Genomic DNA, 21,675 nt, shown 5'->3' with positions numbered 1-21,675 from the left:
CAAGAAGTCTAGGACTCTTAAGAATAAGAATTACACAGATAACACATGTATACAAATATTGCACATATACGCAAATTCTAACACAATGTGCAAGTATGTTTCATTACAACAAATATAATGAATATAATGAACATCAAAACGAAGTTTGCAGCAAGTGTGATTCAATATATATTTTAGTTTACTCTTTAGCAGGATTCAGTGAATTGGCCATTGCATTATACGTACCGCTAACACATTTATTCTTTAGCACGAAAAAATATGTGTAAAATGCTCATGAAACACATATAAAATGAGCTAGTCAGTATCTGCTTTGCCTTTCGAAAATCCTCGTAGTTTTAGGCATATTAGTGCTAGAGCTGCATCCTCAATGATTTGATGTATGCATTGATATTGATTATTGATGCATTTGAATAATAAAAGATGGATAATTGCTCTGTAATTTCTGGCACGAAGGAGAGGTGATGTCCTGGAGATCCTGAAATTTCAGCCTTGGCAGGGTTAATTCTACTAGGTCTGAAATAATACAATGTCAAAACAAGCAATTAGACAATAGCATTCACCCAATTTTAAATGATAGTTTTCTGTCTTTTTGTCAGACGACTATGGGCTATCTTGCTCTGAAAATGACAATATTTTCTTTATTTAAAATTAGGGGTGGCCATAGATTAATTTTTTAAATCTAGATTAATCTCACTGAAATCTTGAAACTAATCTTAATTAATCTAGATTAAAATGGCTCATTCGGAATATGCGTGCTACCCAAGTAATGATTAAAAGTCCATTTTTGAGATAAGGGTTCTTAATACAGAGGATCTCCTGTTTCCAAAATGCATCAATGACTGCTTGAGAAAGCTGTTCTACTTTGATACTTGAAGAAAAAAAACATGCTCAATAAAATGTAGGCTACTCGTGTTCAATGGTTTATTCAGTTAAACATGAAAATAGTACGGTATGCCTACATACTTTAAGAGGGCATATTCAGTCAAACATGAATTTGTAAGGTTAACTTAAATTTAATTTGAACTTAACAGGCAGCCAATGTAGGGAGGCCAACACTGGAGAAATATGCTCCCTTTTCTTAGTTCCAGTCAGGAGCCTAGCTGCTGCATTTTGAACAAGCTGAAGGCGTGACAGAGCTGATTGGTTGATACCCAAATACAGAGAATTACAGTAATCAAGCCATGATGTAATAAAAGCATGAACAACTGTTTCCATATCTTTAAAAGTTAAAATAGATTTGAGCTTAGAGATTTTCCTTAGCTGATAAAAACTGGTACTATCTGTTTATCAAATGTAAGTGTGGAATCAAAGAGAACGCCGAGATTCCTTACGTAGCTCTGAGTATTTATTAATAAAGGCTCCAGATGTTTAGCATTTGGTGTAACACTGTCTGGATAAAAAAATAAAAATAAAATAGCCTCTGTTTGGCCATCATTCCATTTTTAAAAATTATTGGACAGCCAAATTCTTATGTCCTGCAGGCAATGTGGATGGGCCGCGTCTTGCAGAGTATCTGCACATTGTTGACCTACAAATTTAATGACTTAAGACCTCCAAGAATAAAAATTAAGACCATTACCATGGCAAAAACATGAATTCTCAAGCTGGGCCCCTCCAAAGCTTTCAGGTAGTCCATGTTAATGTGAGACCTGCTTTGCCTTGCAAATTATTAGCACAATGTCTGATAAACACAGCCTCAAATCATCAAATCATTTGTGCACGATTGCAGTATTTACTTTTGAATGGTCATTTTTGAGAACCTTGCCTCAAATATGGCAATATTTCTACAAATATGTCGAAGCAAAAGGTAGGATAATCTTTAAGGCGACATCACCAAGTTGAGGGTATTCCTGCATTAGCCCTTGGTTTTTTAAGTAAATAAATTGATTTTAAGATGGATAACAAATAGCAAGACATGGCACACATGCACTTGGCAAGAGAACTAGAGTGAATGGCGCTACTGTGTGTATGTGAATGTTTTTATAGAAGAACAGTCACGGGTTCAAAATACTACTGTTTTAATTGGTATTTGAATTGAATTTGAAATGAAACTGTGGCTGATTTAGCCGTGTTATACTAGTCCAACCATGCTTCTTTTTTACTGTGTGGTTAGACTGAGACTTGCGCTGTAGAAGTAGAATTGAAAATATTTTTTGTCTTTTTGGACATTAATAGCTTTTTCACTCCCCTTAGATGAAATTTAATGCCACTCTTCAAAAAAGAATGTAATTCAATACATTTAAAGACCTTAAAAATCTTTTATTTAAGCCTTTTAAAGGACCCGCCGGGACCCTGGTCTTGGTAATGATGGGCACCGAATTCCAGGCATCTTCCTGATGTTGGGTGATGCGGCCTCCGGACGGGTGGGCCCCGTCGCGACCAACACGCCCGACTGGAGTCCTTTTTAGACAGGAGCTGCTCAGGTACCTTGATCTGCTCCCTCTGCTCCTCCAAGTTTGCCTCTTTGTGGATCTCGACGATGGTCTTGGGGCCCTGGTCACCCCTCCGGGGCACCCAGTTATTCTACCGTAGTTGGAAAGAGAGGAGCGCTTTCAAAATGCATTCAACACGGCAGCCACCTTGTCAGGATGGGCAATTAAGAAAAGCAAACCTGCAAAAGGAAAGCAGTCCAACCACCTCTGCATGACTAGCAATGAAACCTCCACACTCAAATACTGAAGCTGGTCAACGGCTGTTCTATAAACTATACTTGTACAGTAAGCATTCGAGTATAAATTAATGAAAGCAAGGAAACATTTGTAGAGACACTGAAGAAGTCCAACGGATGGGTGTGTAACACTTACCTGTCTGAGGTCCAGGACATCTTGCAGTTTGCAGCGGATCCTCAATGAGGACTTCCTCGCGTTTATTATTTTGCTTATGTAGCTGCAATAGTGGTCCATTTTGGGCTGATTAGTCAAAAACAAGACTCTCGTTAGCATGCGTGTGGCTACTGCCTGGTAAAAACTACCGCCAAGAGTTAACAGCCAGGTAGGAGGAACATAAGCGCATGATACCTTGGCCTTCTCGATGTCCTTGCCAATGGTGGAGAGTAGGATGCAGAGACACTCTAGTCTTTCCTCGCTGTGGCTCTTCTGGAGCAGCTTGACTATACAGTCATGCAATATAAGCTCCGACAGCATCTCCACCTTAAACAGCTCCCCGATAAACTTGATGTTACCGAGGGAACGGTGGCGGGCCTCGTCCTTCATGGCGTCCAGCTCCTCGATCAGGCGCTGACGCTCCTCATCCTGGCGGGAAATATCGGGGGTTGGCGTTAACACGAGACGAGGCCCGGATATACGGCACATTTAACACGACTAAAACGACTGGACTTCACTCTAACAATACACATCCAATGATGTGCACTTGGAGGGAAGGTGCACTATCAAGATGGTGAGACTGTCGCACCTCTGATGCGGCTTCCAGCTCCTTCTGCTTGCGCTCGTTGCTGTCCTTGTCCTTCGCAAACTCCTTCTGGCAGCAATTGAGCAGCAGCCTTCCAAAATTCACTGTGCCTCCTGACTTATCAGAGGTGGGCACTTTCAGCTGGGTACCATGAAGAGCAAGCAACAAGCACAAGTGAATAAGAGGTTTTTTCATGACTAGCAACATTAACACAGATGAATGTAGCCAGGGTGCAAATTTTGCTTTCTGACCTGTGTGCAAATTTAGGATAAGCTTGAAATATCACTGCTCAACACATACTACTTTAACTGCCATCACAGATAAGAAAAAGTTGCCTTTTGTTAATTTATGTACATTGGCATCAGTCAGACAGTCAGTCAGTCAGTCAGACGTACAGACAGACAGATAGATAGATAGATAGATAGATAGATAGATAGATAGATAGATAGATAGATAGATAGATAGATATATAGATAGATAGATCTCTTCAGACACTCTGCTAAATTATGCTCTTTCATTATTCTGTGTCCTTGGCCAGTAATTGCACAGCACGGACAGAGGACACAGATCAAAGCAGTTCATTCCTCCCTTTCTGACCAATCAGAAGTCTTGGGAGGGCAGTTGCTGTTTCTGAACACTTGGTGAAATGCATGCATTACAGTGTCCAGCTTTAACAATAAACAAAACATGAACAACCTCCTGAACTCCTCAGTCCCATTGGTGCAGTTTAGCTGCAGAAACACATGGGACAAGATAGAGGTCACATGTGGAACTGGCCATTCGCGCGTGGGCATGTGCACACTCACCATCATCAGGCAGCGACACAATTTAGCATAAGTCACGGAGAACTTGGGCTCAGAGATGGCCTTCTCATATACGAGATCGACGACTCCCTTGAGCCGCTCCTCCGTGTCCATGCTCAGCTCCGTCAGCTGCTTCATCAGTGGCTGGAACATCTGTGGCGTGAGCTTGTTCAGGATGCTGCGCACACGTCGCAGCAGGTCCAGGGTCTTGGCCACCTCCAGGTTCTCCTCGTCAGCTTCAGCCTTGTGGGCGCGCACCTTCTTCATTGAGGGCCTCCACGCCTTCTCCGCCTTGTTCAGCTGGATGTCGTTGCTGAATGAGACACTGGTGATGATCTTGCGTGGACTTTTGCGCTGGCACTGTGAGGACCTCGAAACTGGAGGCTGGAGGGGGGGTGGGGGGGCAATCTTAATTAAGACAATCAGCTCAACTAAGTCCCCTATAATTCACACTAAGGGTGTAACCAACAGCTCCAAGTGAAACTAGCATAAACCAACAACACCAGCATGGCTAGTAAACAATCTAGACTCTAGAGCAAATCCCATGATGCTCTACAATGTAGAATGTCCATTTACATGTGCCTTTAAAGCAGGAGTGTCCAAAGTGTGGCACTCATCTCAAAAGACGAGACATGATATTGGGTTCACGATAACGAGACGAGACTTTTAAATATTTTTAAGAAAACTTCAAAGATGACAAATATATCTGGAAAAATAGTTTTGGCAAAGTCAAAAAATGCTAATTCAACAGGTTTCTCTCCTGTATGACAGAGTCTCTTAAGACTCATTAATGCAAACAGAGACTGTCCCAAAAACAATTTCTTCAAAAACAATAGAGTTGTATACATCCCCACTATATCTGCCTTAAATATTAGTGAGGATTGCGCTCTTTGTCTGAATTTCCTCCAACTCTGACATGACATTACCCCTTGTACATGTTCAACTATGGAAACTGGTCGAATAGCAATGGCAGCGACTGCAATTTTGGCTTTGGATAGACATTTGCCAAATGTAGATGTTTTCAGCTTTCGGCCCATCAGCAGAAGTAGCACATACCTCTGGCTCCAAAGGGGCCTCAACAGGCTCCTTCTCTGCTTGGGGCACTGCTTCCGATACCAATGGCGCATCCATACTCTCACCCATCTTGGGCTCAAGAGCAGGGATGTCTGCTGGAGGAAGGTCCGTCAGAGGAGGTGGCGGGGAGGCAGACGCTCCGAAATCGGAGTCTTGTCCAACAGGCACTGTGCTCAGTGGTGAGGCCAGTTGGAGACCCTGGGACAGGTTAGGCTCCGTTGTCAGTTTTGAAGGAACCACCAGCTCGGGCACCTTAGATGGAGGCGGGGGGGTTGAGGCAGCTGCTGGCATAGACACAGGTTTCCCATGGTCATCTGAACAAGGTGCAATTTCAATTCGGTTTCCAAGTTAATAAAATACAAAAACATGATATAATAACATTAAGAAAACACACTTACCGGGTGGAATCACTACAGTAGCTGTAGGTGGCGTGCTTTCATCATCGGTCTGCACTGCGACCACAGTCTGAGGAAAAGAGTGGGGAACATTGTCAAATTTGGAGCAATTACAAACATTTTAACGTAATGTAAGCATATACATAGGCCTTTCGTATTGAGCTCAGCTGAATGGGTGTGGGCGTAGATGCGTTTCTTGCCCCGGACATAATCTCTTCCGTGACATCACATCCACCCTGTTTGGGTTCTGGTATTCTAATCTGTGGGACATGGTTTTTGGGAGTGAGACCAGGTTCAAGCAGGCAACCTTTCCAGCTCCTCACCTGCTGGCACTCTCTCCTGCGCTGTTGGGGCAGGGCATACTGAGGGGGTGGGGCCTGCTGCTGCAGGGCAGAGCTCAATATGATGGGCCCTGAAGACTGGTACTGGTCCTGCGTAGGGTAATACGGCACACCTGGAGGAAACAAGGCACAATCAGATAACACCTTAGGCTCCACCCCAATGTGGAGAGGGAAAGGAAGTCTTTTTTTCTCCTTCATTTACACTGGCCATTTAACATTTAACAAAATCTATGTTGAGTTAAGAGCCTCTCCTCACCGTATGCAGAGCTCCAGTCAGCATAGGTGCCATAGTAGAAACCCGTGGGCTCATTGGCTACAGGGAACTGCTGGGGCGGGGCATACTGAGGGGGTGGGGCCTGCTGCTGCAGGGCAGAGCTCAGTATGATGGGTGTAGTTGGCCCTGAAGAAAGGTACTGGGCCTGCGTAGGGTAATAATACGGCTCACCTGGAGAAAACAAGGCACAATCAGATAAAACCTTAGGCTCCACCCCATTTTTTTTCTCCTTCATTTACACTGGCCATTTAACATTTAACAAAATCTATGTTGAGTTAAGAGCCTCTCCTCACCGTACGCAGAGCTCCAGTCAGCATAGGTGCCATAGTAGAAACCCGTGGGCTCATTGGCTACAGGGAACTGCTGGGGCAGAGCATACTGAGGGGGTGGGGCCTGCTGTTGCAGGGCAGAGCTCAGTATGATGGGTGTAGTTGGCCCTGAAGAAAGGTACTGGGCCTGCGTAGGGTAATAATACGGCTCACCTGGAGGAGACAAGGCACAATCAGATAACACCTTAGGCTCCACCCCAATGTGGAGAGGGAAAAGAAGTCTTTTTTTCTCCTTCATTTACACTGGCCATTTAACATTTAACAAAATCTATGTTGAGTTAAGAGCCTCTCCTCACCGTACGCAGAGCTCCAGTCAAGATAGGTGCCATAGTAGAAACCCGTGGGCTCATTGGCTACAGGGAACTGCTGGGGCAGGGCATACTGAGGGGGTGGGGCCTGCTGCTGCAGGGCAGAGCTCAATATGATGGGTGTAGTTGGCCCTGAAGAAAGGTACTGGGCCTGCGTAGGGTAATAATACGGCTCACCTGGAGAAAACAAGGCACAATCAGATAAAACCTTAGGCTCCACCCCATTTTTTTTCTCCTTCATTTACACTGGCCATTTAACATTTAACAAAATCTATGTTGAGTTAAAAGCCTCTCCTCACCGTATGCAGAGCTCCAGTCAGGATAGACCACAGGGAACTGCTGGGCCAAGGACACGTACTGAGGGTAGTACTACGACACACACACACTAATCATTTCAGCTTGGAAAGGTAACAAGGTGTTTTTAAATTCACGTTGAACACTATCATTAGCATTACCTGTCCAGCTGGAAGGAAGTAGGCAGCGTCCTCGGAGATGGGGAACTGCAGCTGCTGTTGAGAGTTCATCATCTGCGAGTTCTGGTTTATTACTGAAATGTTTTAAAGTCAGAGGTTTTGCACTTAAATCAATTAACAGTGACCACGCTAAAATATGAATGACAGCACATTAATATGAACATATGGCACTAAACCACAAAATTGAAGAAATATACTCTCCATGTTACACTACAGAGAATTTGTTGAGTTAAAATAATGAGCCATCTTTTGCGCCCGAGCAGTCTCAAAACCCTGTAGACAGCTCCTCGTGAAAACATTGGTGTCCCGCATCACAGAAGCGCACATACACACAACTGTGCTGTGTGCACGCTTTTGACTGCAGATGTCACACTGGCTTTGATTTTATCGTCGTGGATTACCTCGTCTAATATTACAAACATGCAGTCTCTGACAGTTTCAGAATCAGTGAAGGGTCATTTTTTCTTTGCTAAATTTCATGACACTCGCAGTGAGGCGGCTGTGGCCTCTCTTGTGCTGTAAATGTCTTTAGTAATGTGGAACAGCTCCTGTTATAAGAAGCTAGCAGGCTCTGCACCTTAGTTGCCCTCTCCTCTGTCCCTTCAGGCAATGCTGTCCCAAAAGCTTGGTGTTTCTCAACATGGTGCCTCCAATTGTTATATTCTTTTAACACTGACAGGCTTTCATTGTAAATCAAGCATACCGGCTTAGAGTTCAATCTTTGAGGTAAACTAGACTTGCATTTCCTGAAGGAAATACTATAGGGCTTGAAAAGGTGTGCCCCCTCTGCTCCATCTGCCCCTCTGCTCCATCACCCCCTCTGCTCCATCTGCCCCTCTGCTCTATCTGCCCCATTTGCCCCTCTCCCTCATCTGCCCCTCTGTTCCATTTGCCCCATTTGACCCTCTGCTCCATCGGCCCCCTCTACTCCATCTGCCCCATCAGCCCCTCTGCTCCATCTGCCCCATTTGCCCCTCTCCCTCATCTGCCCCTCTGCTCTATCTGCCCCATCTGCCCCTCTGCTCTGTCTGCCCCATTTGCCCCTCTCCCTCATCTGCCCCTCTGCTCTATCTGCCCCATTTGCCCATCTCCCTCATCTGCCCCTTTGCCCCATCTGCCCCTCTGCTCCATCTGCCCCTCTGCTCCATCTGCCCCTCTTCTCCATCTGCCCCATCTGCCCCTCTGTTCCATCTGCCCCTCTGCTCTAGCTGCCCCTCTGCTCCATCTACCCCTCTGCTCCATCTGGCCCATCTGCCCCTCTGCTCCATCTGCCCCATCTGCATGTATGTATGTGTGTGTGTCTGTGTGGTGTATATGTGTGTGACTGTGTGTAGTGGGTATGAGAGATGCATGTGTGTGCGCGTGCGTGTGTGGGGGAGGGGGAGAGACATTCAAAAATAACTGACACTCTGTCTCTGCCACTCTGAGTGGAGAAGCCTTGTTTTATGTGATTTGCACCCTCCGATCAAACGGTCGTAGTTCGGGACCCATTTAACCTATCGCTTCACCGAAGAGATTGTGTGAGAGAGGACCCCTTGCTGATGATTTTGATATATATTGGTGTGGTTTGACCCAAAAATGACTGATTTATGACAAGTTAAAAACACACAAAAATCTCAACAAAGCTGATTCTGATTCTGATATATTTATATGGGGGCCAATGGGGCAGTTTTCTGTGTCTAGTGCCAAACAAATGCTCATAACTCTAAAACTAATTCATCAAATGATTAGATATCTCGGCGTGCCAGAAAGGACAAGTTTCTCTCACATTTAAAATTTAAATGGAGCTTCTAGGTCAAGGTGTAAGGATTTTACAGCAGTTTATCCAAGAACGTTTTGATCATTTTTTATGCCAGCTCACACTCTAACTGGCAGTGATGATTTGAAATTCTGAACATTCCACCATTCATTTTAATAGGGCCATTTTTCATTTTAAACTCAATTCTATTAAAATCTATAACTCTAATCGACTCCAAAAACGGATAGCACACCACACAGAGCCGAGACCTTCGAAACGCAGTTCGAACGGAGTCTGTACGTTAAGCGGTTCGGGCCGCATTAATTGCAGAAATTTGGAGAAAAGGAATAACAATATAGGGCTTTTCAAGCACTATAATTAAAGTCAAAGGAACGTCAGAAATCCTTAGCGCTAAAAGTCCAAAAGACATACATACCTCTGCAGCAATCTGCGTAGCTGAAGTCTATATGCTGTGGTAAATAAATCTTGTAACTATGTCCAAGACCGCGTACTGCTCTCCTCTGTCTGTATAACGCAAATGACTCTCAGCACGAGTTTATATACAGTTGCCGCTTTGTGACATCATGCTAATAAAACAAGGGGTGCTATGGTAACGGATATAAAACAAGGGGGCTGTTTTATCAACCAATCATATTTCGAATTAGAATGGTGGGGGCTTGTCCAATGGTCTCAGGGTATTCTCACTGGCAGTGTTGTCAACTTAGCGACTTTGTCGCTATATTTAGCAATTTTTCAGACCCTCTAGAGACTTTTTGTAGTAAAAAGCGACTAGCGACAAATCTAGCGACTTTTGGAGACTCTGAACACACACGCTCTTCAGTTGCTGTCCTCTGGGGCGGGTGCTGCCGTGAGCCCCGCCCCACAACACTCAGTGCAGTCTCCACGTCCACACTGCAAATGAACTGCGCATGCCCAAAGCTGCCGCTGACGCCCCGCCCCGTATTTACAGAGCGGGATGTAAATATAAATGCTTTAGTCTTCAGTGAGACACGAAAAGAAATCACTGCATTTAACTCACCCAGTCTCAGCCATTCTTCACCTCATTCAATCCTGCTAACTGCTACTCTTATACTAACATTTAACAACACAGCAAAAAATCGTTGTAATTTACGTAAAAATTATTTATACAAAACATTAAAGCTATGTTCTTTTGAGAAGTGACTGCCTATTTCAAAGGCAACAGATGTTGTTCATTTGTAGTTCTAACATATTTAGGGTGTTTTTTTACTCATTTTCTCTCCCAACGTTATTCCTTTACAACTTCAAAAACATGTATTATGCAAATTAAGTGGTGACATCATTTAGCGACTTCTAGCGACTTTAAGGACAACCCAGCTGGCACACGACCGACCTTCAACGTTGAAATGTGGTTGAAATATAGTTGAAATACTGTCTGTTGTAGTTTCAACGTTGAAACAACGTTGAATCAACGTTTAATGTTAAATGGTTGCGCAAGCGTTGAACTATTATTGGTGAATCAACGTTTAATGTTAAATGGTTGCGCAAACGTTGAACTATTAACGGTGAATCAACGTAATATCTTCAACCTGCCTTTGTATTACCATTTCAAGTTCAAAAAACACATACAATAAAAAAGTACAAACAACACTTTGGCATTGGCTGAGGGTTTTGAAAGAGGTATTAATTATTATTATTAGTAGTAGTAGTAGTAATAATAATAATAATAATATAGTTTATTTTTATTAATTCGTCCAAAAACGTCGTCAAAAACAGGCAGGTATTAACCAGGAAGACAACATCAGGCAATTAAACAATTTTAAATGTTTTGAGGCAGCAACAAAACTTCGCAATGACAAATGAACAGGTTTAAAGAGCGTTTGCAGGGTAGTCGTGGCCTGGCGGTTAGGGAGCTGGTCTTGAGACCGAAGGGTCGTGGGTTCGAGTCCCAGACTTGAACCCACGGCCATGACTGAGGTAGTGTGGTGGTACTTCGAGTAAAATGAAAGGCGTTCTTTTTTCATTATGGCATACAGTTGTTTTTTTCCTCTCTCCCATGCAATTTTGAGCATCATGAACGTGAATTTTATGGTTTATTCAAGGTTGAATGTATGACGTTGAAACGACGTTGGCATATCAACGTTGATTCACCTTTCAAAATCGACACAAAATCCAACGTTGATTCAACCATCACTTTCGACGTTGATTCAACGTCGATTCAACGTTGAAATGCCTGCTGGGAACCAATAGCTACTTTCCTTACTGAGGAGTTGGCAACACTGCTCGCTGGTCCTCGTGCGTTGTGGTTGGTGTCTCGTGAGCTTTTAGCTCGTGTGCTAGCTAGTTAGCAGCTGCTAGCCAGCACTAGCGTGAGGTTTTACAAGCGGAAAGCATGGAATCGCAGGATAACAACCATTTTCAAGACGGCCATTCAACGAAAAAGTGGATATTATGAGAAAAGGCTGACCAACACCTCATCTTCAGATTGTAACACAAGGCGGTAAAGGGTACGTTAATGACAACAGTGTTGTGGACGCATTTTTAATACTATGCTCATGTTTTCATTTGGCTGTGTCTAGTGGAGGCCATGGCCAGTAAGTACGCTTCACCAAGATGTGTGTGTGTGTGTGTGTGTGTGTGTGTGTGTGTGTGTGTGTGTGTGTGTGTGTGAGTGTGTGTGTGTGTGTGTGTGTGTGTGTGTGTGTGTGTGTGTGTGTGTGTGTGTGTGTGTGTGTGTGTGTGTGTGTGTGAAAATAAGTCTAAACTGAATGCATTGTGAGATAGATAACCAGTGTAACGTAGCAGACATACTAAAGTGAGCAGACCAGTTTGTTTTGGTTTGCCAAACAAAGTTTTGAGTTTCAGGAGAAAGAGAGTTATCAAGATATAATAACTTAATATAATCAAGATTGGACATGATTAAGCATGAACCAGAGCGTCAGTGTGGTGGTGGCTGGCTATGAGCCCAAGTCTAGCAATATAGCAGGGGTAGAAGAAGATCGTGGCACCATGAAGTCTGGAAATTATGAACTTAGGACCAGTGACTAGAACCACAGTTTTGTAAGGATAGTCAGGTAATTAATGCTCATCTACATTTTAAGATCTTGAATATAGGAGAGCATAGCAAGGGGTGCTAGGGTAGTGGTCATCAGCATAACAGTGGACGTGAAGACCATATTTATGACTAATTTGACCAAGGTGTAACATATAGATAATTACATGGAAATGGCCAAAAACTGATCCCTGGGGTGCTCCTTGATTAACATTAACATTGTGAGATTTATGAACAGGAAGTGAACATGACATGTGCAGTGTTTCTAATGACTAAGAATAAACAAAACTCTTGAGGAAAAGGAGGAATTTAATGAATAAGGTGCACAAAAAAACCCGTGACATGATCCGAATTAAGGAAACAATAACCAGCAGTACTGGTACAAAGACAAGCTATATATAGATGAACAAATGGCCCTCAGGTGCTGGGGATTATAATGGTCCCCACCCACCTGAGGCACAAACACAATGCAACAGCAACAGAACAACATAAACTACTGCCGCTGTGGACGGAGGCAGCAGGCAGGGGGCCCCCCGTATCATGACAGTACAATCAGTGTCAGCATGGATTAATGTCTCTAAGTAAAACCATTGCTAGACATATAGGACTGGTCAAAGTGAGGGGTCCACTGAATTCTGACAAGAAATCTGAAGAAGTTTCCAACTGAAGATTTCTTACTGTTCCCCAAAACAATCAGCCTCAGCGCCACTAAAAAATGTAGAGTTGTACAGCTTAACTTCTGAGTGTGTGTATGTGGGTGTTAGTGTTTGGTTGTGTTTATGTACAAGTGACATTTAGTATGTGGTGTGTATGTGTGTGTTGTAGTGCATGGGGGGAGTTGTTCTCCTTCTCTCTGCAGGTTATCTAGCTGCAACACAGGAAGGCTGTGAGTTACTGACTTACTGTTTTTTCATACATGCATACACACAATCTCTCTCTGTCTTTCTCTCTCTCTCTCTCTCTCTCTCTCTCTCTCACTCACTCACACACACAAAGACACACAATGTTTCACTCAATTTTCTCTCAGTCTTAGTAGTTCAAAGTATCTTTATTGGTATGAAATGAATACAAGTGTCAAAGCACCATAAAAATGTTAAGAGCATGAGAGATAACTAAAGTAAAGGATAACTAAAGTAACGGATTTGGCAAATATGCAAAAGTATATGTATACATATGCTTTATATATGTGCTTATAAATACACACTTTAAAATAGTGTGTGTCTCTCTTTCACATACACACAAATAATTGCTATTGCCCTTTTTCTATCTCTGAAACACCCATATTATCAGTGTATTTATCAGAACACATACACATTAATCACTTACACACACTCCCTTCTTTCTCACTCTCTATTTATACACACACACATGCACACACACATCGCAGCATCCCTCTCTAATAAACACACACACACAGCATATGTGTTTGGGGTGATTAGACTGGTGCAGCTTCATTTCTGAGAGTGTGTATTCTGAAATGTGAAAGACCTTGTGTGTGAGATGCATTTGTTATGTGCAGCTGTAGGTGTGTTTTATCTCCTTCTGTCTGCAGGCCGTCTGACTGCAATATTTCAGAGGATGGCTGCGCTGCTCTGTCTTCAGCTCTGAAGTCAAACCCTTCATCACACTTGAGAGAGCTGAATCTGACCCACAATAAACTATTCGACTCAGGAGTGAAGCAGCTCTCTGCTTTACTGAAGGATCTACACTGTAAACTGGAGAAACTAGAGTGAGTTACTGACACACACAAACATACACACACAGACTGTGGGTAGACGAGCGTAGGAGGCAGACACAATTACTGAGAGAAGTTGGGTTTATTAGCAACTGTGGGAGAAACCCAAACTGGGTTTAGACACACAAGGTGGTCAGGGCATGAAGAAACAGAGGGACTGAACAGGTGCAGGGACTGAACGGAATCAAAATACTAACACACAGGGAAAACCGAGTAACTGCCTTAACAAGACTAGAGTGGGGCACAAGTAATGAAGCACAATCAGGGATACAATAGACCAGGAATACAGACTGGGATTAGTAACAACAACAAATACAGACCAGGAATAGTAACAACAACAAATACAGACCGGGAATAGTAACAAAAACGAGTACACACTAGGAATAGTAACAAGTTATTTCAGGGCTAGAACCATGGGGTAAGAAGAGTTACAAACAGGGATATAAGTACAATGAGGAACTAAACAAGATACAGGTTGTAAAAGTTTTGTTTCTCAGTAGAAAGCCCTTTTCTTGTGTTCAGCAAATGAGCGGAGGGTCATGGAGGAACACCACTATAAATCCTTAATAGATAGTAACACGCTGCAGAGAAGTGTGTGGCTGAGAGCTCTCGGAACAAATGAGGAACAAACTACTCTTAAAGAAGAGAGGTTTATTCACACAGGCCAGCTGTACCCAAATGTTCAAAAATGAGAGGGCGCTCCCCTCATTCATACATACACAGACCAGCCCTGTGCATGCAAGCAACAGGGTGGGCTCAAGAAGGCTAGTCTAACAAAGGTGATATATTCTACCATATATGGAAGCAAATGCATTGTTCTTGATAAGCCTGTGTGGAGGGGAAACATGATTCATACGTGTGCATCAAGCGCAGCACCTTGAGGAGAAATGCTGAGCCAGTTCTTGGTACACACACTCAGAACGCACAGGAGGAGGGAAAAGGTGTGAAAGGGGGGGGGGTGTGAAGCGAGGGGAGAGAGGTGTGAAAAGGGTGTCAGGGGTCACAGATGGCGCATTTCCACTAGGGCCTGCTTGAAGCGGTACAGTTCGATACGGATCGATTCGCAACGGAACGGTACGGTCGCGTTGCGTTTCCATTGCAATGGTGGACCACCACAATGTGGGTGGAGTCGCTGTTGGCGCGCGGGTTGTAGTGTCGTGACATCATTTGTATGCGACCGGTCACCGGTCGATGCCCCTTAACACATACCATTATTGTATCTTATTTATCTTTATCTTCATTATTGTATGTGGTTACTCTAATTATTGGTAATAATTTGGTATTACTCAAACAGGCTGAACACACCCTGCATAAAAAGCATCAGTCATACAATCAAATGAAATCAAAATTTATTATGAAATATAGATATTTAAAGTACAAAATATGTAAATAATATAGTTATAGTTAAAAAAGTGCAAAAAGCAAATTACCAAAAAATAACGTATAGCTTTATATGAAATAAATATTTATTGTACTACAAGCAACATTTTGTGTGCTTTTACTGGCGTCTGTCTCGCATGGTGTTCACAAGTTCGCCAAGCACCCCGAGGAAAGCCCAGTTGAAGGAAACATTTTCTGCCAACTCCGCTCTCCTCAGCTCGGCTTCTTGTTCCCGGGCCTCGCTACAATCACGGCTCGACAATCAATGCTCGTGCATCCGCACATCCTGTGCCTGCATCTCCAGAAGATGTGCGCCGATATCCAAGTCCGTCTGGGTCCTTTTTCGCTTGCCTTGACAAAAAAGAGGGTAATGGGAGTTGATTAGTAAAACTGAAATGCACTCGGTACTCATGCTACTCCGGTGCTTCACATGTTTTTTGTGTTCCTCACCTGTATTGGGCCGCCGGACAGGCGTTTGAGATCCAGCCGGTGTAGAGACCGCTGGTTCCGTGTATGACACGGATGATGCGGGGGAGGCGGGAGGTTCCAAAGAGGCGCTCGCCTCGTCAGTGGAAGGGGAATCTTGAACGTAAAAAAGAAACAAATATTAAACACAAGCATTCCCGTGAAAGCAACAACAATATATCGTAACTGCACAAAATGTGTAGCACGTCATCGCTGCTCATGCTTTGTTTATGGCTACAGCTAACTAGCAACTAGCAAGGCTCCACGCTGTGGCTAAGAGCTAGCTATTGTACAGTAGTGACTGTGGTGGTAACATTAACTACAAACACAGCTCTAAATTCCTGCGTTTACAATAGATGCGTTCATATTACGTTCATATTACATCTTTTACGAGCCTAGTAAAACTGTGAAATCACAATACACTCACCATTCTCCGTGGCCTCCAGCACCGACATTGCCGTGTCCAGCACGTTTTCTCTTCCGTTACTGGCTGGCCGGTGACCGTATATGGCATCCATTTGCTGGAACCATTTCCAGTCTTTGCGGTTTGCTCCGCTGCGTCCGTTATGGTCCTTCACCGCCCGGTAATCGCTTTTGGGTTTTAAAAATGGCTGAGGAGTCGATAGCGGAGGAGTCGCTCTCCTGTGACGCAACCTGTGACGACACTCCCTGGCCAATCAGTGTCATGCTGTTCCTCCACGTCACAGAACTGTACCGCTTTGGAACGGTTAGAACCTCGAGCGAGTAGGTACAAAAAAAGTACCTGAAGGTACCGGCAAACTGGTACCTGGTACTAATGCAAACACTCACAAACCGTCGCGAATCGAACCGTACCGCGCCAAGCAGGCCCTAGTGGAAATGCGCCAAGAGAGCATTAGGGGACATAATGTTCAGAGTTACAGCAGACAGAGGAAGATAAAATATTCCTTCAATCCCCTCTTTTGTGATTAAAATGCAATAAGATCACAACACTTTTATTCATTCATCAAATACAAAGACAAAGCCGGTCCCCTCTTAAGGTTCAACGTTCTGCTACGGTTTCAGGAGCAGATGCTGCATGTCATGAGGGCGAGCTTTTGTCAGGGCATCGGCCATAGCCCACATCCGATTCATCAACACATGTTGTCACAAAGCACATTTACAAATCAGATCCCTGATGATCAAGCTAGGGGTGACAGTGTCAAGGAAAATCAACTTAGGTGGGGATTAAGAAGAAACCATGAGAAGAACAAGACTCAAAAATTCATCCTCCATTGTCTGGCCCAGCAGGTTGTACCAGTGCCAGTGATTAGCATGTGGCTCTGGCAGGCGTATCTATTGCAGCACAACTAAAAGGAGGGACCTGGAGGTGACAACAGTCATGAGGGCTCACTGAGCTTCTGCATTCAACTCAAATCTTCATCACAATCTACACTGAACACGTGACGTGGCCGTATAACAGCATCAACATCTCAGATTACCAGAGGACTATACGAATGGATGGCCACGTTGTACACCTTCATTTGCAGTAAATTAACTGAAGGATTGATTAAATAGGTGATTCCTAAGCCTCAGATTAAAGATTGGAAATTGGAAACTGAATCTGGAAAACTCTTCCATAACATCAGTTTTTCTCCAGCCCTTTTGATCTCTCACATTTTTACTGTATTAGTCACACACACACAGTCACACACACACACACACACACACACACACACATACATACATACACAAATTAATACTGTATTAATCAGATGCACAGACACACACATTATTACTTTATTAGCCAGATACACAGACACACATTACTGTATTAGTACATTATTACTGTATCATTACAGTATTACTGTATCATTATTACTGTATCACACAGAAGCTCTCTTTATATAAACAGAATCTCTCTATATAAATAACATTTGTTGTGGGAGTTGAGTTAATAGTGTTGGAGCTTTATTCCAAGTAAGTTTGTGTGTGTGTCGGAGAGACATTTTGTGTGCATGCATGCATAGGTGTGTGTGTGTGTGTGTGAGTGTGTGTGTGTGTGTGTGTGTGTGTGTGTGTGTGTTTTGTGTGTTGAGCTGTAAGTGTGAGTCTTCTTTCTTTCAGATTGTATAACTGCAGTATTACACAGGAAGGTTGTGCTGCTCTAGCTTCAGCTCTGAGGTCAAATCCCTCATCATACCTGAGAGAGATGAATCTGAACCACAACAAACCAGGAGACTCAGGAGTTATGCAGCTGTCTGCTCTACTGGAAGATCCATTATGTAAACTGGAGAAACTAGAGTGAGATACTGACACACACACACACACACACACACACACACGCACACGCACACACACACACACACTCATTATTAGTGCCACAGTCTTTTCTCCATCTCTTTGTTGTTCTCTCACACTTTTGATCTTTCTATAACACTCATTATCACCATATTTGTCAAACACACAGTGCTCTCTCTCTCTTACTTGCTCAATCTCTCTCTCCCTCTCTCTCTCTTTACACACATACACATATAACTGCATCTTTCTCCCAGAATATTCCATATATGTAAAATATTCTCCACATATTCCATGTGTTGTGGGCATGGAGTTAATAGTGGTAAGCATGTCAAGTAAGCATGTATCTGTTGGTGAGATATTTTGTGTGCATTCATGCATATGTGTTTGTGTGTTGAGCTGTAAGTGTGAGGAGTTTATCTCCTTCTCTCTGCAGTCTAAGTAGCTGACGTATTCCAGAGGAAGGCCGTGCTGCTCTAACTTCAGCTCTAAGGTCAAGTCCCTCGTCACACCTTAGAGGGCTTAATCTGGATTACAATAAACCAGGAGACTCGGGAGTAAAGCAGTTCTTTGCTCTATTGGAGGATCCATATTTTAAACTGGAGAAACTAAAGTGAGTTACTGACGTACTAGCTTTTTATGCACACACATGTCTATGCAGACACACACACACACACACACACACACACACACACACACACACACACACACACACACACATACACACACATATTTACAGTCTATATCTGTCTTTTTCTCTCACGCACAGTATAGCATTTTCTATTATATATTTCTCTCAAAATCTTTCACTATCTCTGTAACTGTAACTCTGTATCTTTGTCACATCGACATCCTGCGTCACACATACACTTACTCTCACACAAACATTAAAACTCTTTCTCTGTCCCTTTTGAATTCTCTTTCTATCACACACACTCATGCGCACACACACACAGAAAATAAAGTAGTTTGGGGTGGTTTGTAAAGATTTATGTACATGTCATTCTGATTAGCAGAAGGACTTTGAATAGTGTGATTCAGTATGTAATCATGTACTTTTGTATGTGTGTTTATTGCATACCTGTCAAGTGTCCCGTTTTGGCCGGGACAGTCCCGTATTTTACCATTCTGTCCCGGCGTAATCCCGTATTTTTATTTTCCCGTATTTGTCCCGTATTTTCATTTTTCATTTTTATTTTTTTTAAAGCATTCATGTGCCGCTCCAAACAGAATTCTGTCACTAGCCTTGTGAGAACTGGCTCCCAGACTTCTGCAGGTGGCAGTTCTCGCAAGGTTAGTGAAAGAATTCTGTTTGGAGCGGCACATGAATGCTTAAAAAAAATAAAAATTGAAAACTCGCGGGTTTAGTGTCGACAGTGGGAGCAAACCTGGAACAACAAATCAGAGACGGATTTAACGAGAGAAGGCAGTCCTGCCAAAAAAGCTAAGCATACGTGTAAGTATTTTGACGAATGGGACAGGGAATTTACTTTCCTAAAGAGGAGCATGAAGGGGCATAGCTACTCATTCGGTAAGATTTGTAGCTGTGATTTTAGTGTCTCTCATGGGGGAAGGAACGATGTCCGTCAGCATGAACAATCTGCCAAGCACAAACGCGGGCTAAAGGCACAGAAATATGCCCAGGAGATGTCCCCATTTGTAGCTAGAAATACCACTAAAAATTTTTTATTTTTTTATTCATTTGTAGTTCAAAACATATTTGGGGTGTTTTTTCTTCAGTTTTTGCCACTCCAAAGATGTTTTCGTCTCTCCAACAGCCTCAATTGCAGCTATATGCAAATAACTGATTATGCAAATTAGATGATGACGTCATATACGGGAAATGTACCGTATTTTTTTATACAAAACTTGACAGGTATGGTTTATTGTAACCTGCATCAGAGCAATGTGCAGAGACGGAAAGCACTACGTTATCTGTCATTCCTCTGCTGACCCATCAGCTGTTTCTGTGTACAACTGATGCGTCAGTTTTTTCTATCACACACACACATGTGTGGAGAATAAAATAACATAAAAATGATCAATGTAAATAATAATAATAATAATAATAATGATGCATTTTATTTAATAGCGCCTTTCTAGCACCCAAGTACACCGTACAATAAAATACAATCGTGAAATTAGACAGAGGAAATAAACATTAAAGATAAAACTAAATTAAATAAAATATTCCAAACAAGACAGAGAAAGTTTTTATAAAGAAAATGCAAGATGGTGCGCAGATGGTAGTGAGTTCCAGATTCAAAATCAAAATTATTATCCCATGGAGGTCTGGATTTGGAATCATACTCAAAATACAAGTGGAAAATCTAATGACAGGCTGATCAAACATTTTAATTGAAATTCCTAAAGACAAGTTCAAATGAGGTTCAGTAGCAAAAACAACACTGGAGGAATCTTTGTCACTAATATCAGGAAGTTCTCCAAAGACAGGTACTGGAATTTCATCACAATGAGCTACAGGACGACGTGTGGATTGAAGATCAGGATACTTGAGGCTGCTCCGGAACTTTCTGTTGATCCCAGTCACATCAATTGCACAGAAGTAGCAGTGAGTGCTGTGTTTGTTGGCTCCCTCCAAACCATGGGAGTTCCAACGAAAGTTGTTGAGCGTGGGGGGGGGGGGGGGGGGGGGGTGAACGTAACACTACTCTTTAAAATTAATTCTCCCGTCTCTCCCGGATCCGGACCGCTGTCTGCCAGTTGAGTACAAAGAGGCTCAACTGATGAGGCTCAGGGATTGCGTGTCATGCAGCGCCGTGCACAGGGTCCTAGTGCCTGTAGAATTAATGGCCCGATGAAGGTCATTTAAAAACCAGGACATTTCCTCACTTAAAAAAAAAAACCCGGGAAGCCGGACGAGAAATACGGACATGTCCCGGTAAATACGGATGTTTGGTCACCCTAGCTGTACTTACAATTTCTTCTCTCTCATCACACTCACATTGACTAAAGTGGAGAGCTTTTGTACATAGTCCCTCCCTAACTGTCTGTCTTAGTCTTGTGTATATTTATATGTTGTTTATAATATTTCCAAAATGAGCACTTAATTTATTCTGTGTGTGTTTGTGCAATCTTTATGTGGAGAGTTTTCCCTGTGCCTCGCCACAAGTCTTTCAGTGCACTAATGTCCTGTACCTGCTGTGCAAATGACAAATAAACAAAATGTTTTTGATAATAAATGAATAATTGTAATTGCATGTACATTTTAGGCCACACTATACCTGGTAATGATATGGACTGTTTGAAGGGCTCTGCTAAAGCACTTGCTTTGGAGATGTCTTCATCCATGGATCCATGGAGACCACTAGTATTCAGGGGATGAGGCCCTCTAGTGGCCAGAAGGGTGCATGCCGGCCGCTTCCCTCACAACATCCCTGAAGCAAGCAGAGGCAGTACAGCTTGTTTACTGTGCACAAGGCACGCAGGACTGGAGGTGCAGAAGGTAGACATTAACATTACCTTCTTTCCTTATTATCATTCATTAAAAACTGATTTAATTACCTAAGTTGCCCAGAGTTCAAGAGGTATAAGTGTATATTCTAAACTTTGCAGCAGTACACGGGCATTAAATAATGTTAAGACCTGGGAATACCCAGAGCATAATTAGGGGCAGGCATTATATAAATAAAAGTGATGATGAT

At 42.9% G+C, this 21,675-nt stretch overlaps 2 protein-coding genes and 1 long non-coding RNA gene across 3 annotated transcripts; 1 reads left to right on the top strand and 2 right to left on the bottom strand.

Moving 5' to 3' along the window:
- Positions 1 to 8: 8 nt before the first annotated feature.
- Positions 9 to 6,219, bottom strand: LOC143500360 (eukaryotic translation initiation factor 4 gamma 1-like). Its single transcript, XM_076994474.1, has 9 exons — positions 6,004 to 6,219; positions 5,684 to 5,750; positions 5,268 to 5,569; positions 4,215 to 4,595; positions 3,412 to 3,549; positions 3,018 to 3,251; positions 2,805 to 2,909; positions 2,316 to 2,523; positions 9 to 16 (listed from the first exon to the last, which is right to left on the bottom strand). Exons 1-9 carry the CDS (start codon positions 6,217 to 6,219, stop codon positions 9 to 11), a joined length of 1,659 nt encoding a protein of 552 aa, XP_076850589.1.
- Positions 6,220 to 7,226: 1,007 nt separating this feature from the next.
- LOC143500349 (uncharacterized) lies at positions 7,227 to 9,659 on the bottom strand. The gene is made up of 3 exons (XR_013126762.1): positions 9,580 to 9,659; positions 7,388 to 7,479; positions 7,227 to 7,301 (listed from the first exon to the last, which is right to left on the bottom strand). It is a non-coding gene; the product is annotated as an uncharacterized LOC143500349 (long non-coding RNA).
- Positions 9,660 to 13,159: 3,500 nt separating this feature from the next.
- Positions 13,160 to 20,549, top strand: LOC143500341 (ribonuclease inhibitor-like). The gene is made up of 4 exons (XM_076994455.1): positions 13,160 to 13,903; positions 17,840 to 18,016; positions 18,447 to 18,623; positions 20,461 to 20,549. Exons 1-3 carry the CDS (start codon positions 13,686 to 13,688, stop codon positions 18,457 to 18,459), a joined length of 408 nt encoding a protein of 135 aa, XP_076850570.1. The 5' UTR covers positions 13,160 to 13,685; the 3' UTR covers positions 18,460 to 18,623; positions 20,461 to 20,549.
- The last annotated feature ends 1,126 nt before the right edge of the window (positions 20,550 to 21,675 follow it).

This window comes from Brachyhypopomus gauderio, unplaced genomic scaffold (assembly GCF_052324685.1).
Source record: "Brachyhypopomus gauderio isolate BG-103 unplaced genomic scaffold, BGAUD_0.2 sc142, whole genome shotgun sequence".
NCBI classification, from domain to species: Eukaryota; Metazoa; Chordata; class Actinopteri; order Gymnotiformes; family Hypopomidae; genus Brachyhypopomus; species Brachyhypopomus gauderio.
This window is presented reverse-complemented; position numbering and strand designations above follow the sequence as displayed.

Excerpts from the sequence above, each read along its gene's own strand:
- LOC143500360 (XM_076994474.1), bottom strand. The coding sequence starts at position 6,219 with ATGAAGGAGAAAAAAAGACTTCCTTTCCCTCTCCACATTGGGGTGGAG. Across the intron at positions 2,910-3,017 it reads AGGACATCGAGAAGGCCAAG|CCCAAAATGGACCACTATTG; the intron begins GTATCATGCGCT and ends TTGACTAATCAG. Across the intron at positions 2,524-2,804 it reads ATGTCCTGGACCTCAGACAG|AATAACTGGGTGCCCCGGAG; the intron begins GTAAGTGTTACA and ends CAACTACGGTAG.
- LOC143500341 (XM_076994455.1), top strand. The coding sequence starts at position 13,686 with ATGTGCAGCTGTAGGTGTGTTTTATCTCCTTCTGTCTGCAGGCCGTCT. Across the intron at positions 13,904-17,839 it reads TGTAAACTGGAGAAACTAGA|ATTGTATAACTGCAGTATTA; the intron begins GTGAGTTACTGA and ends TCTTTCTTTCAG.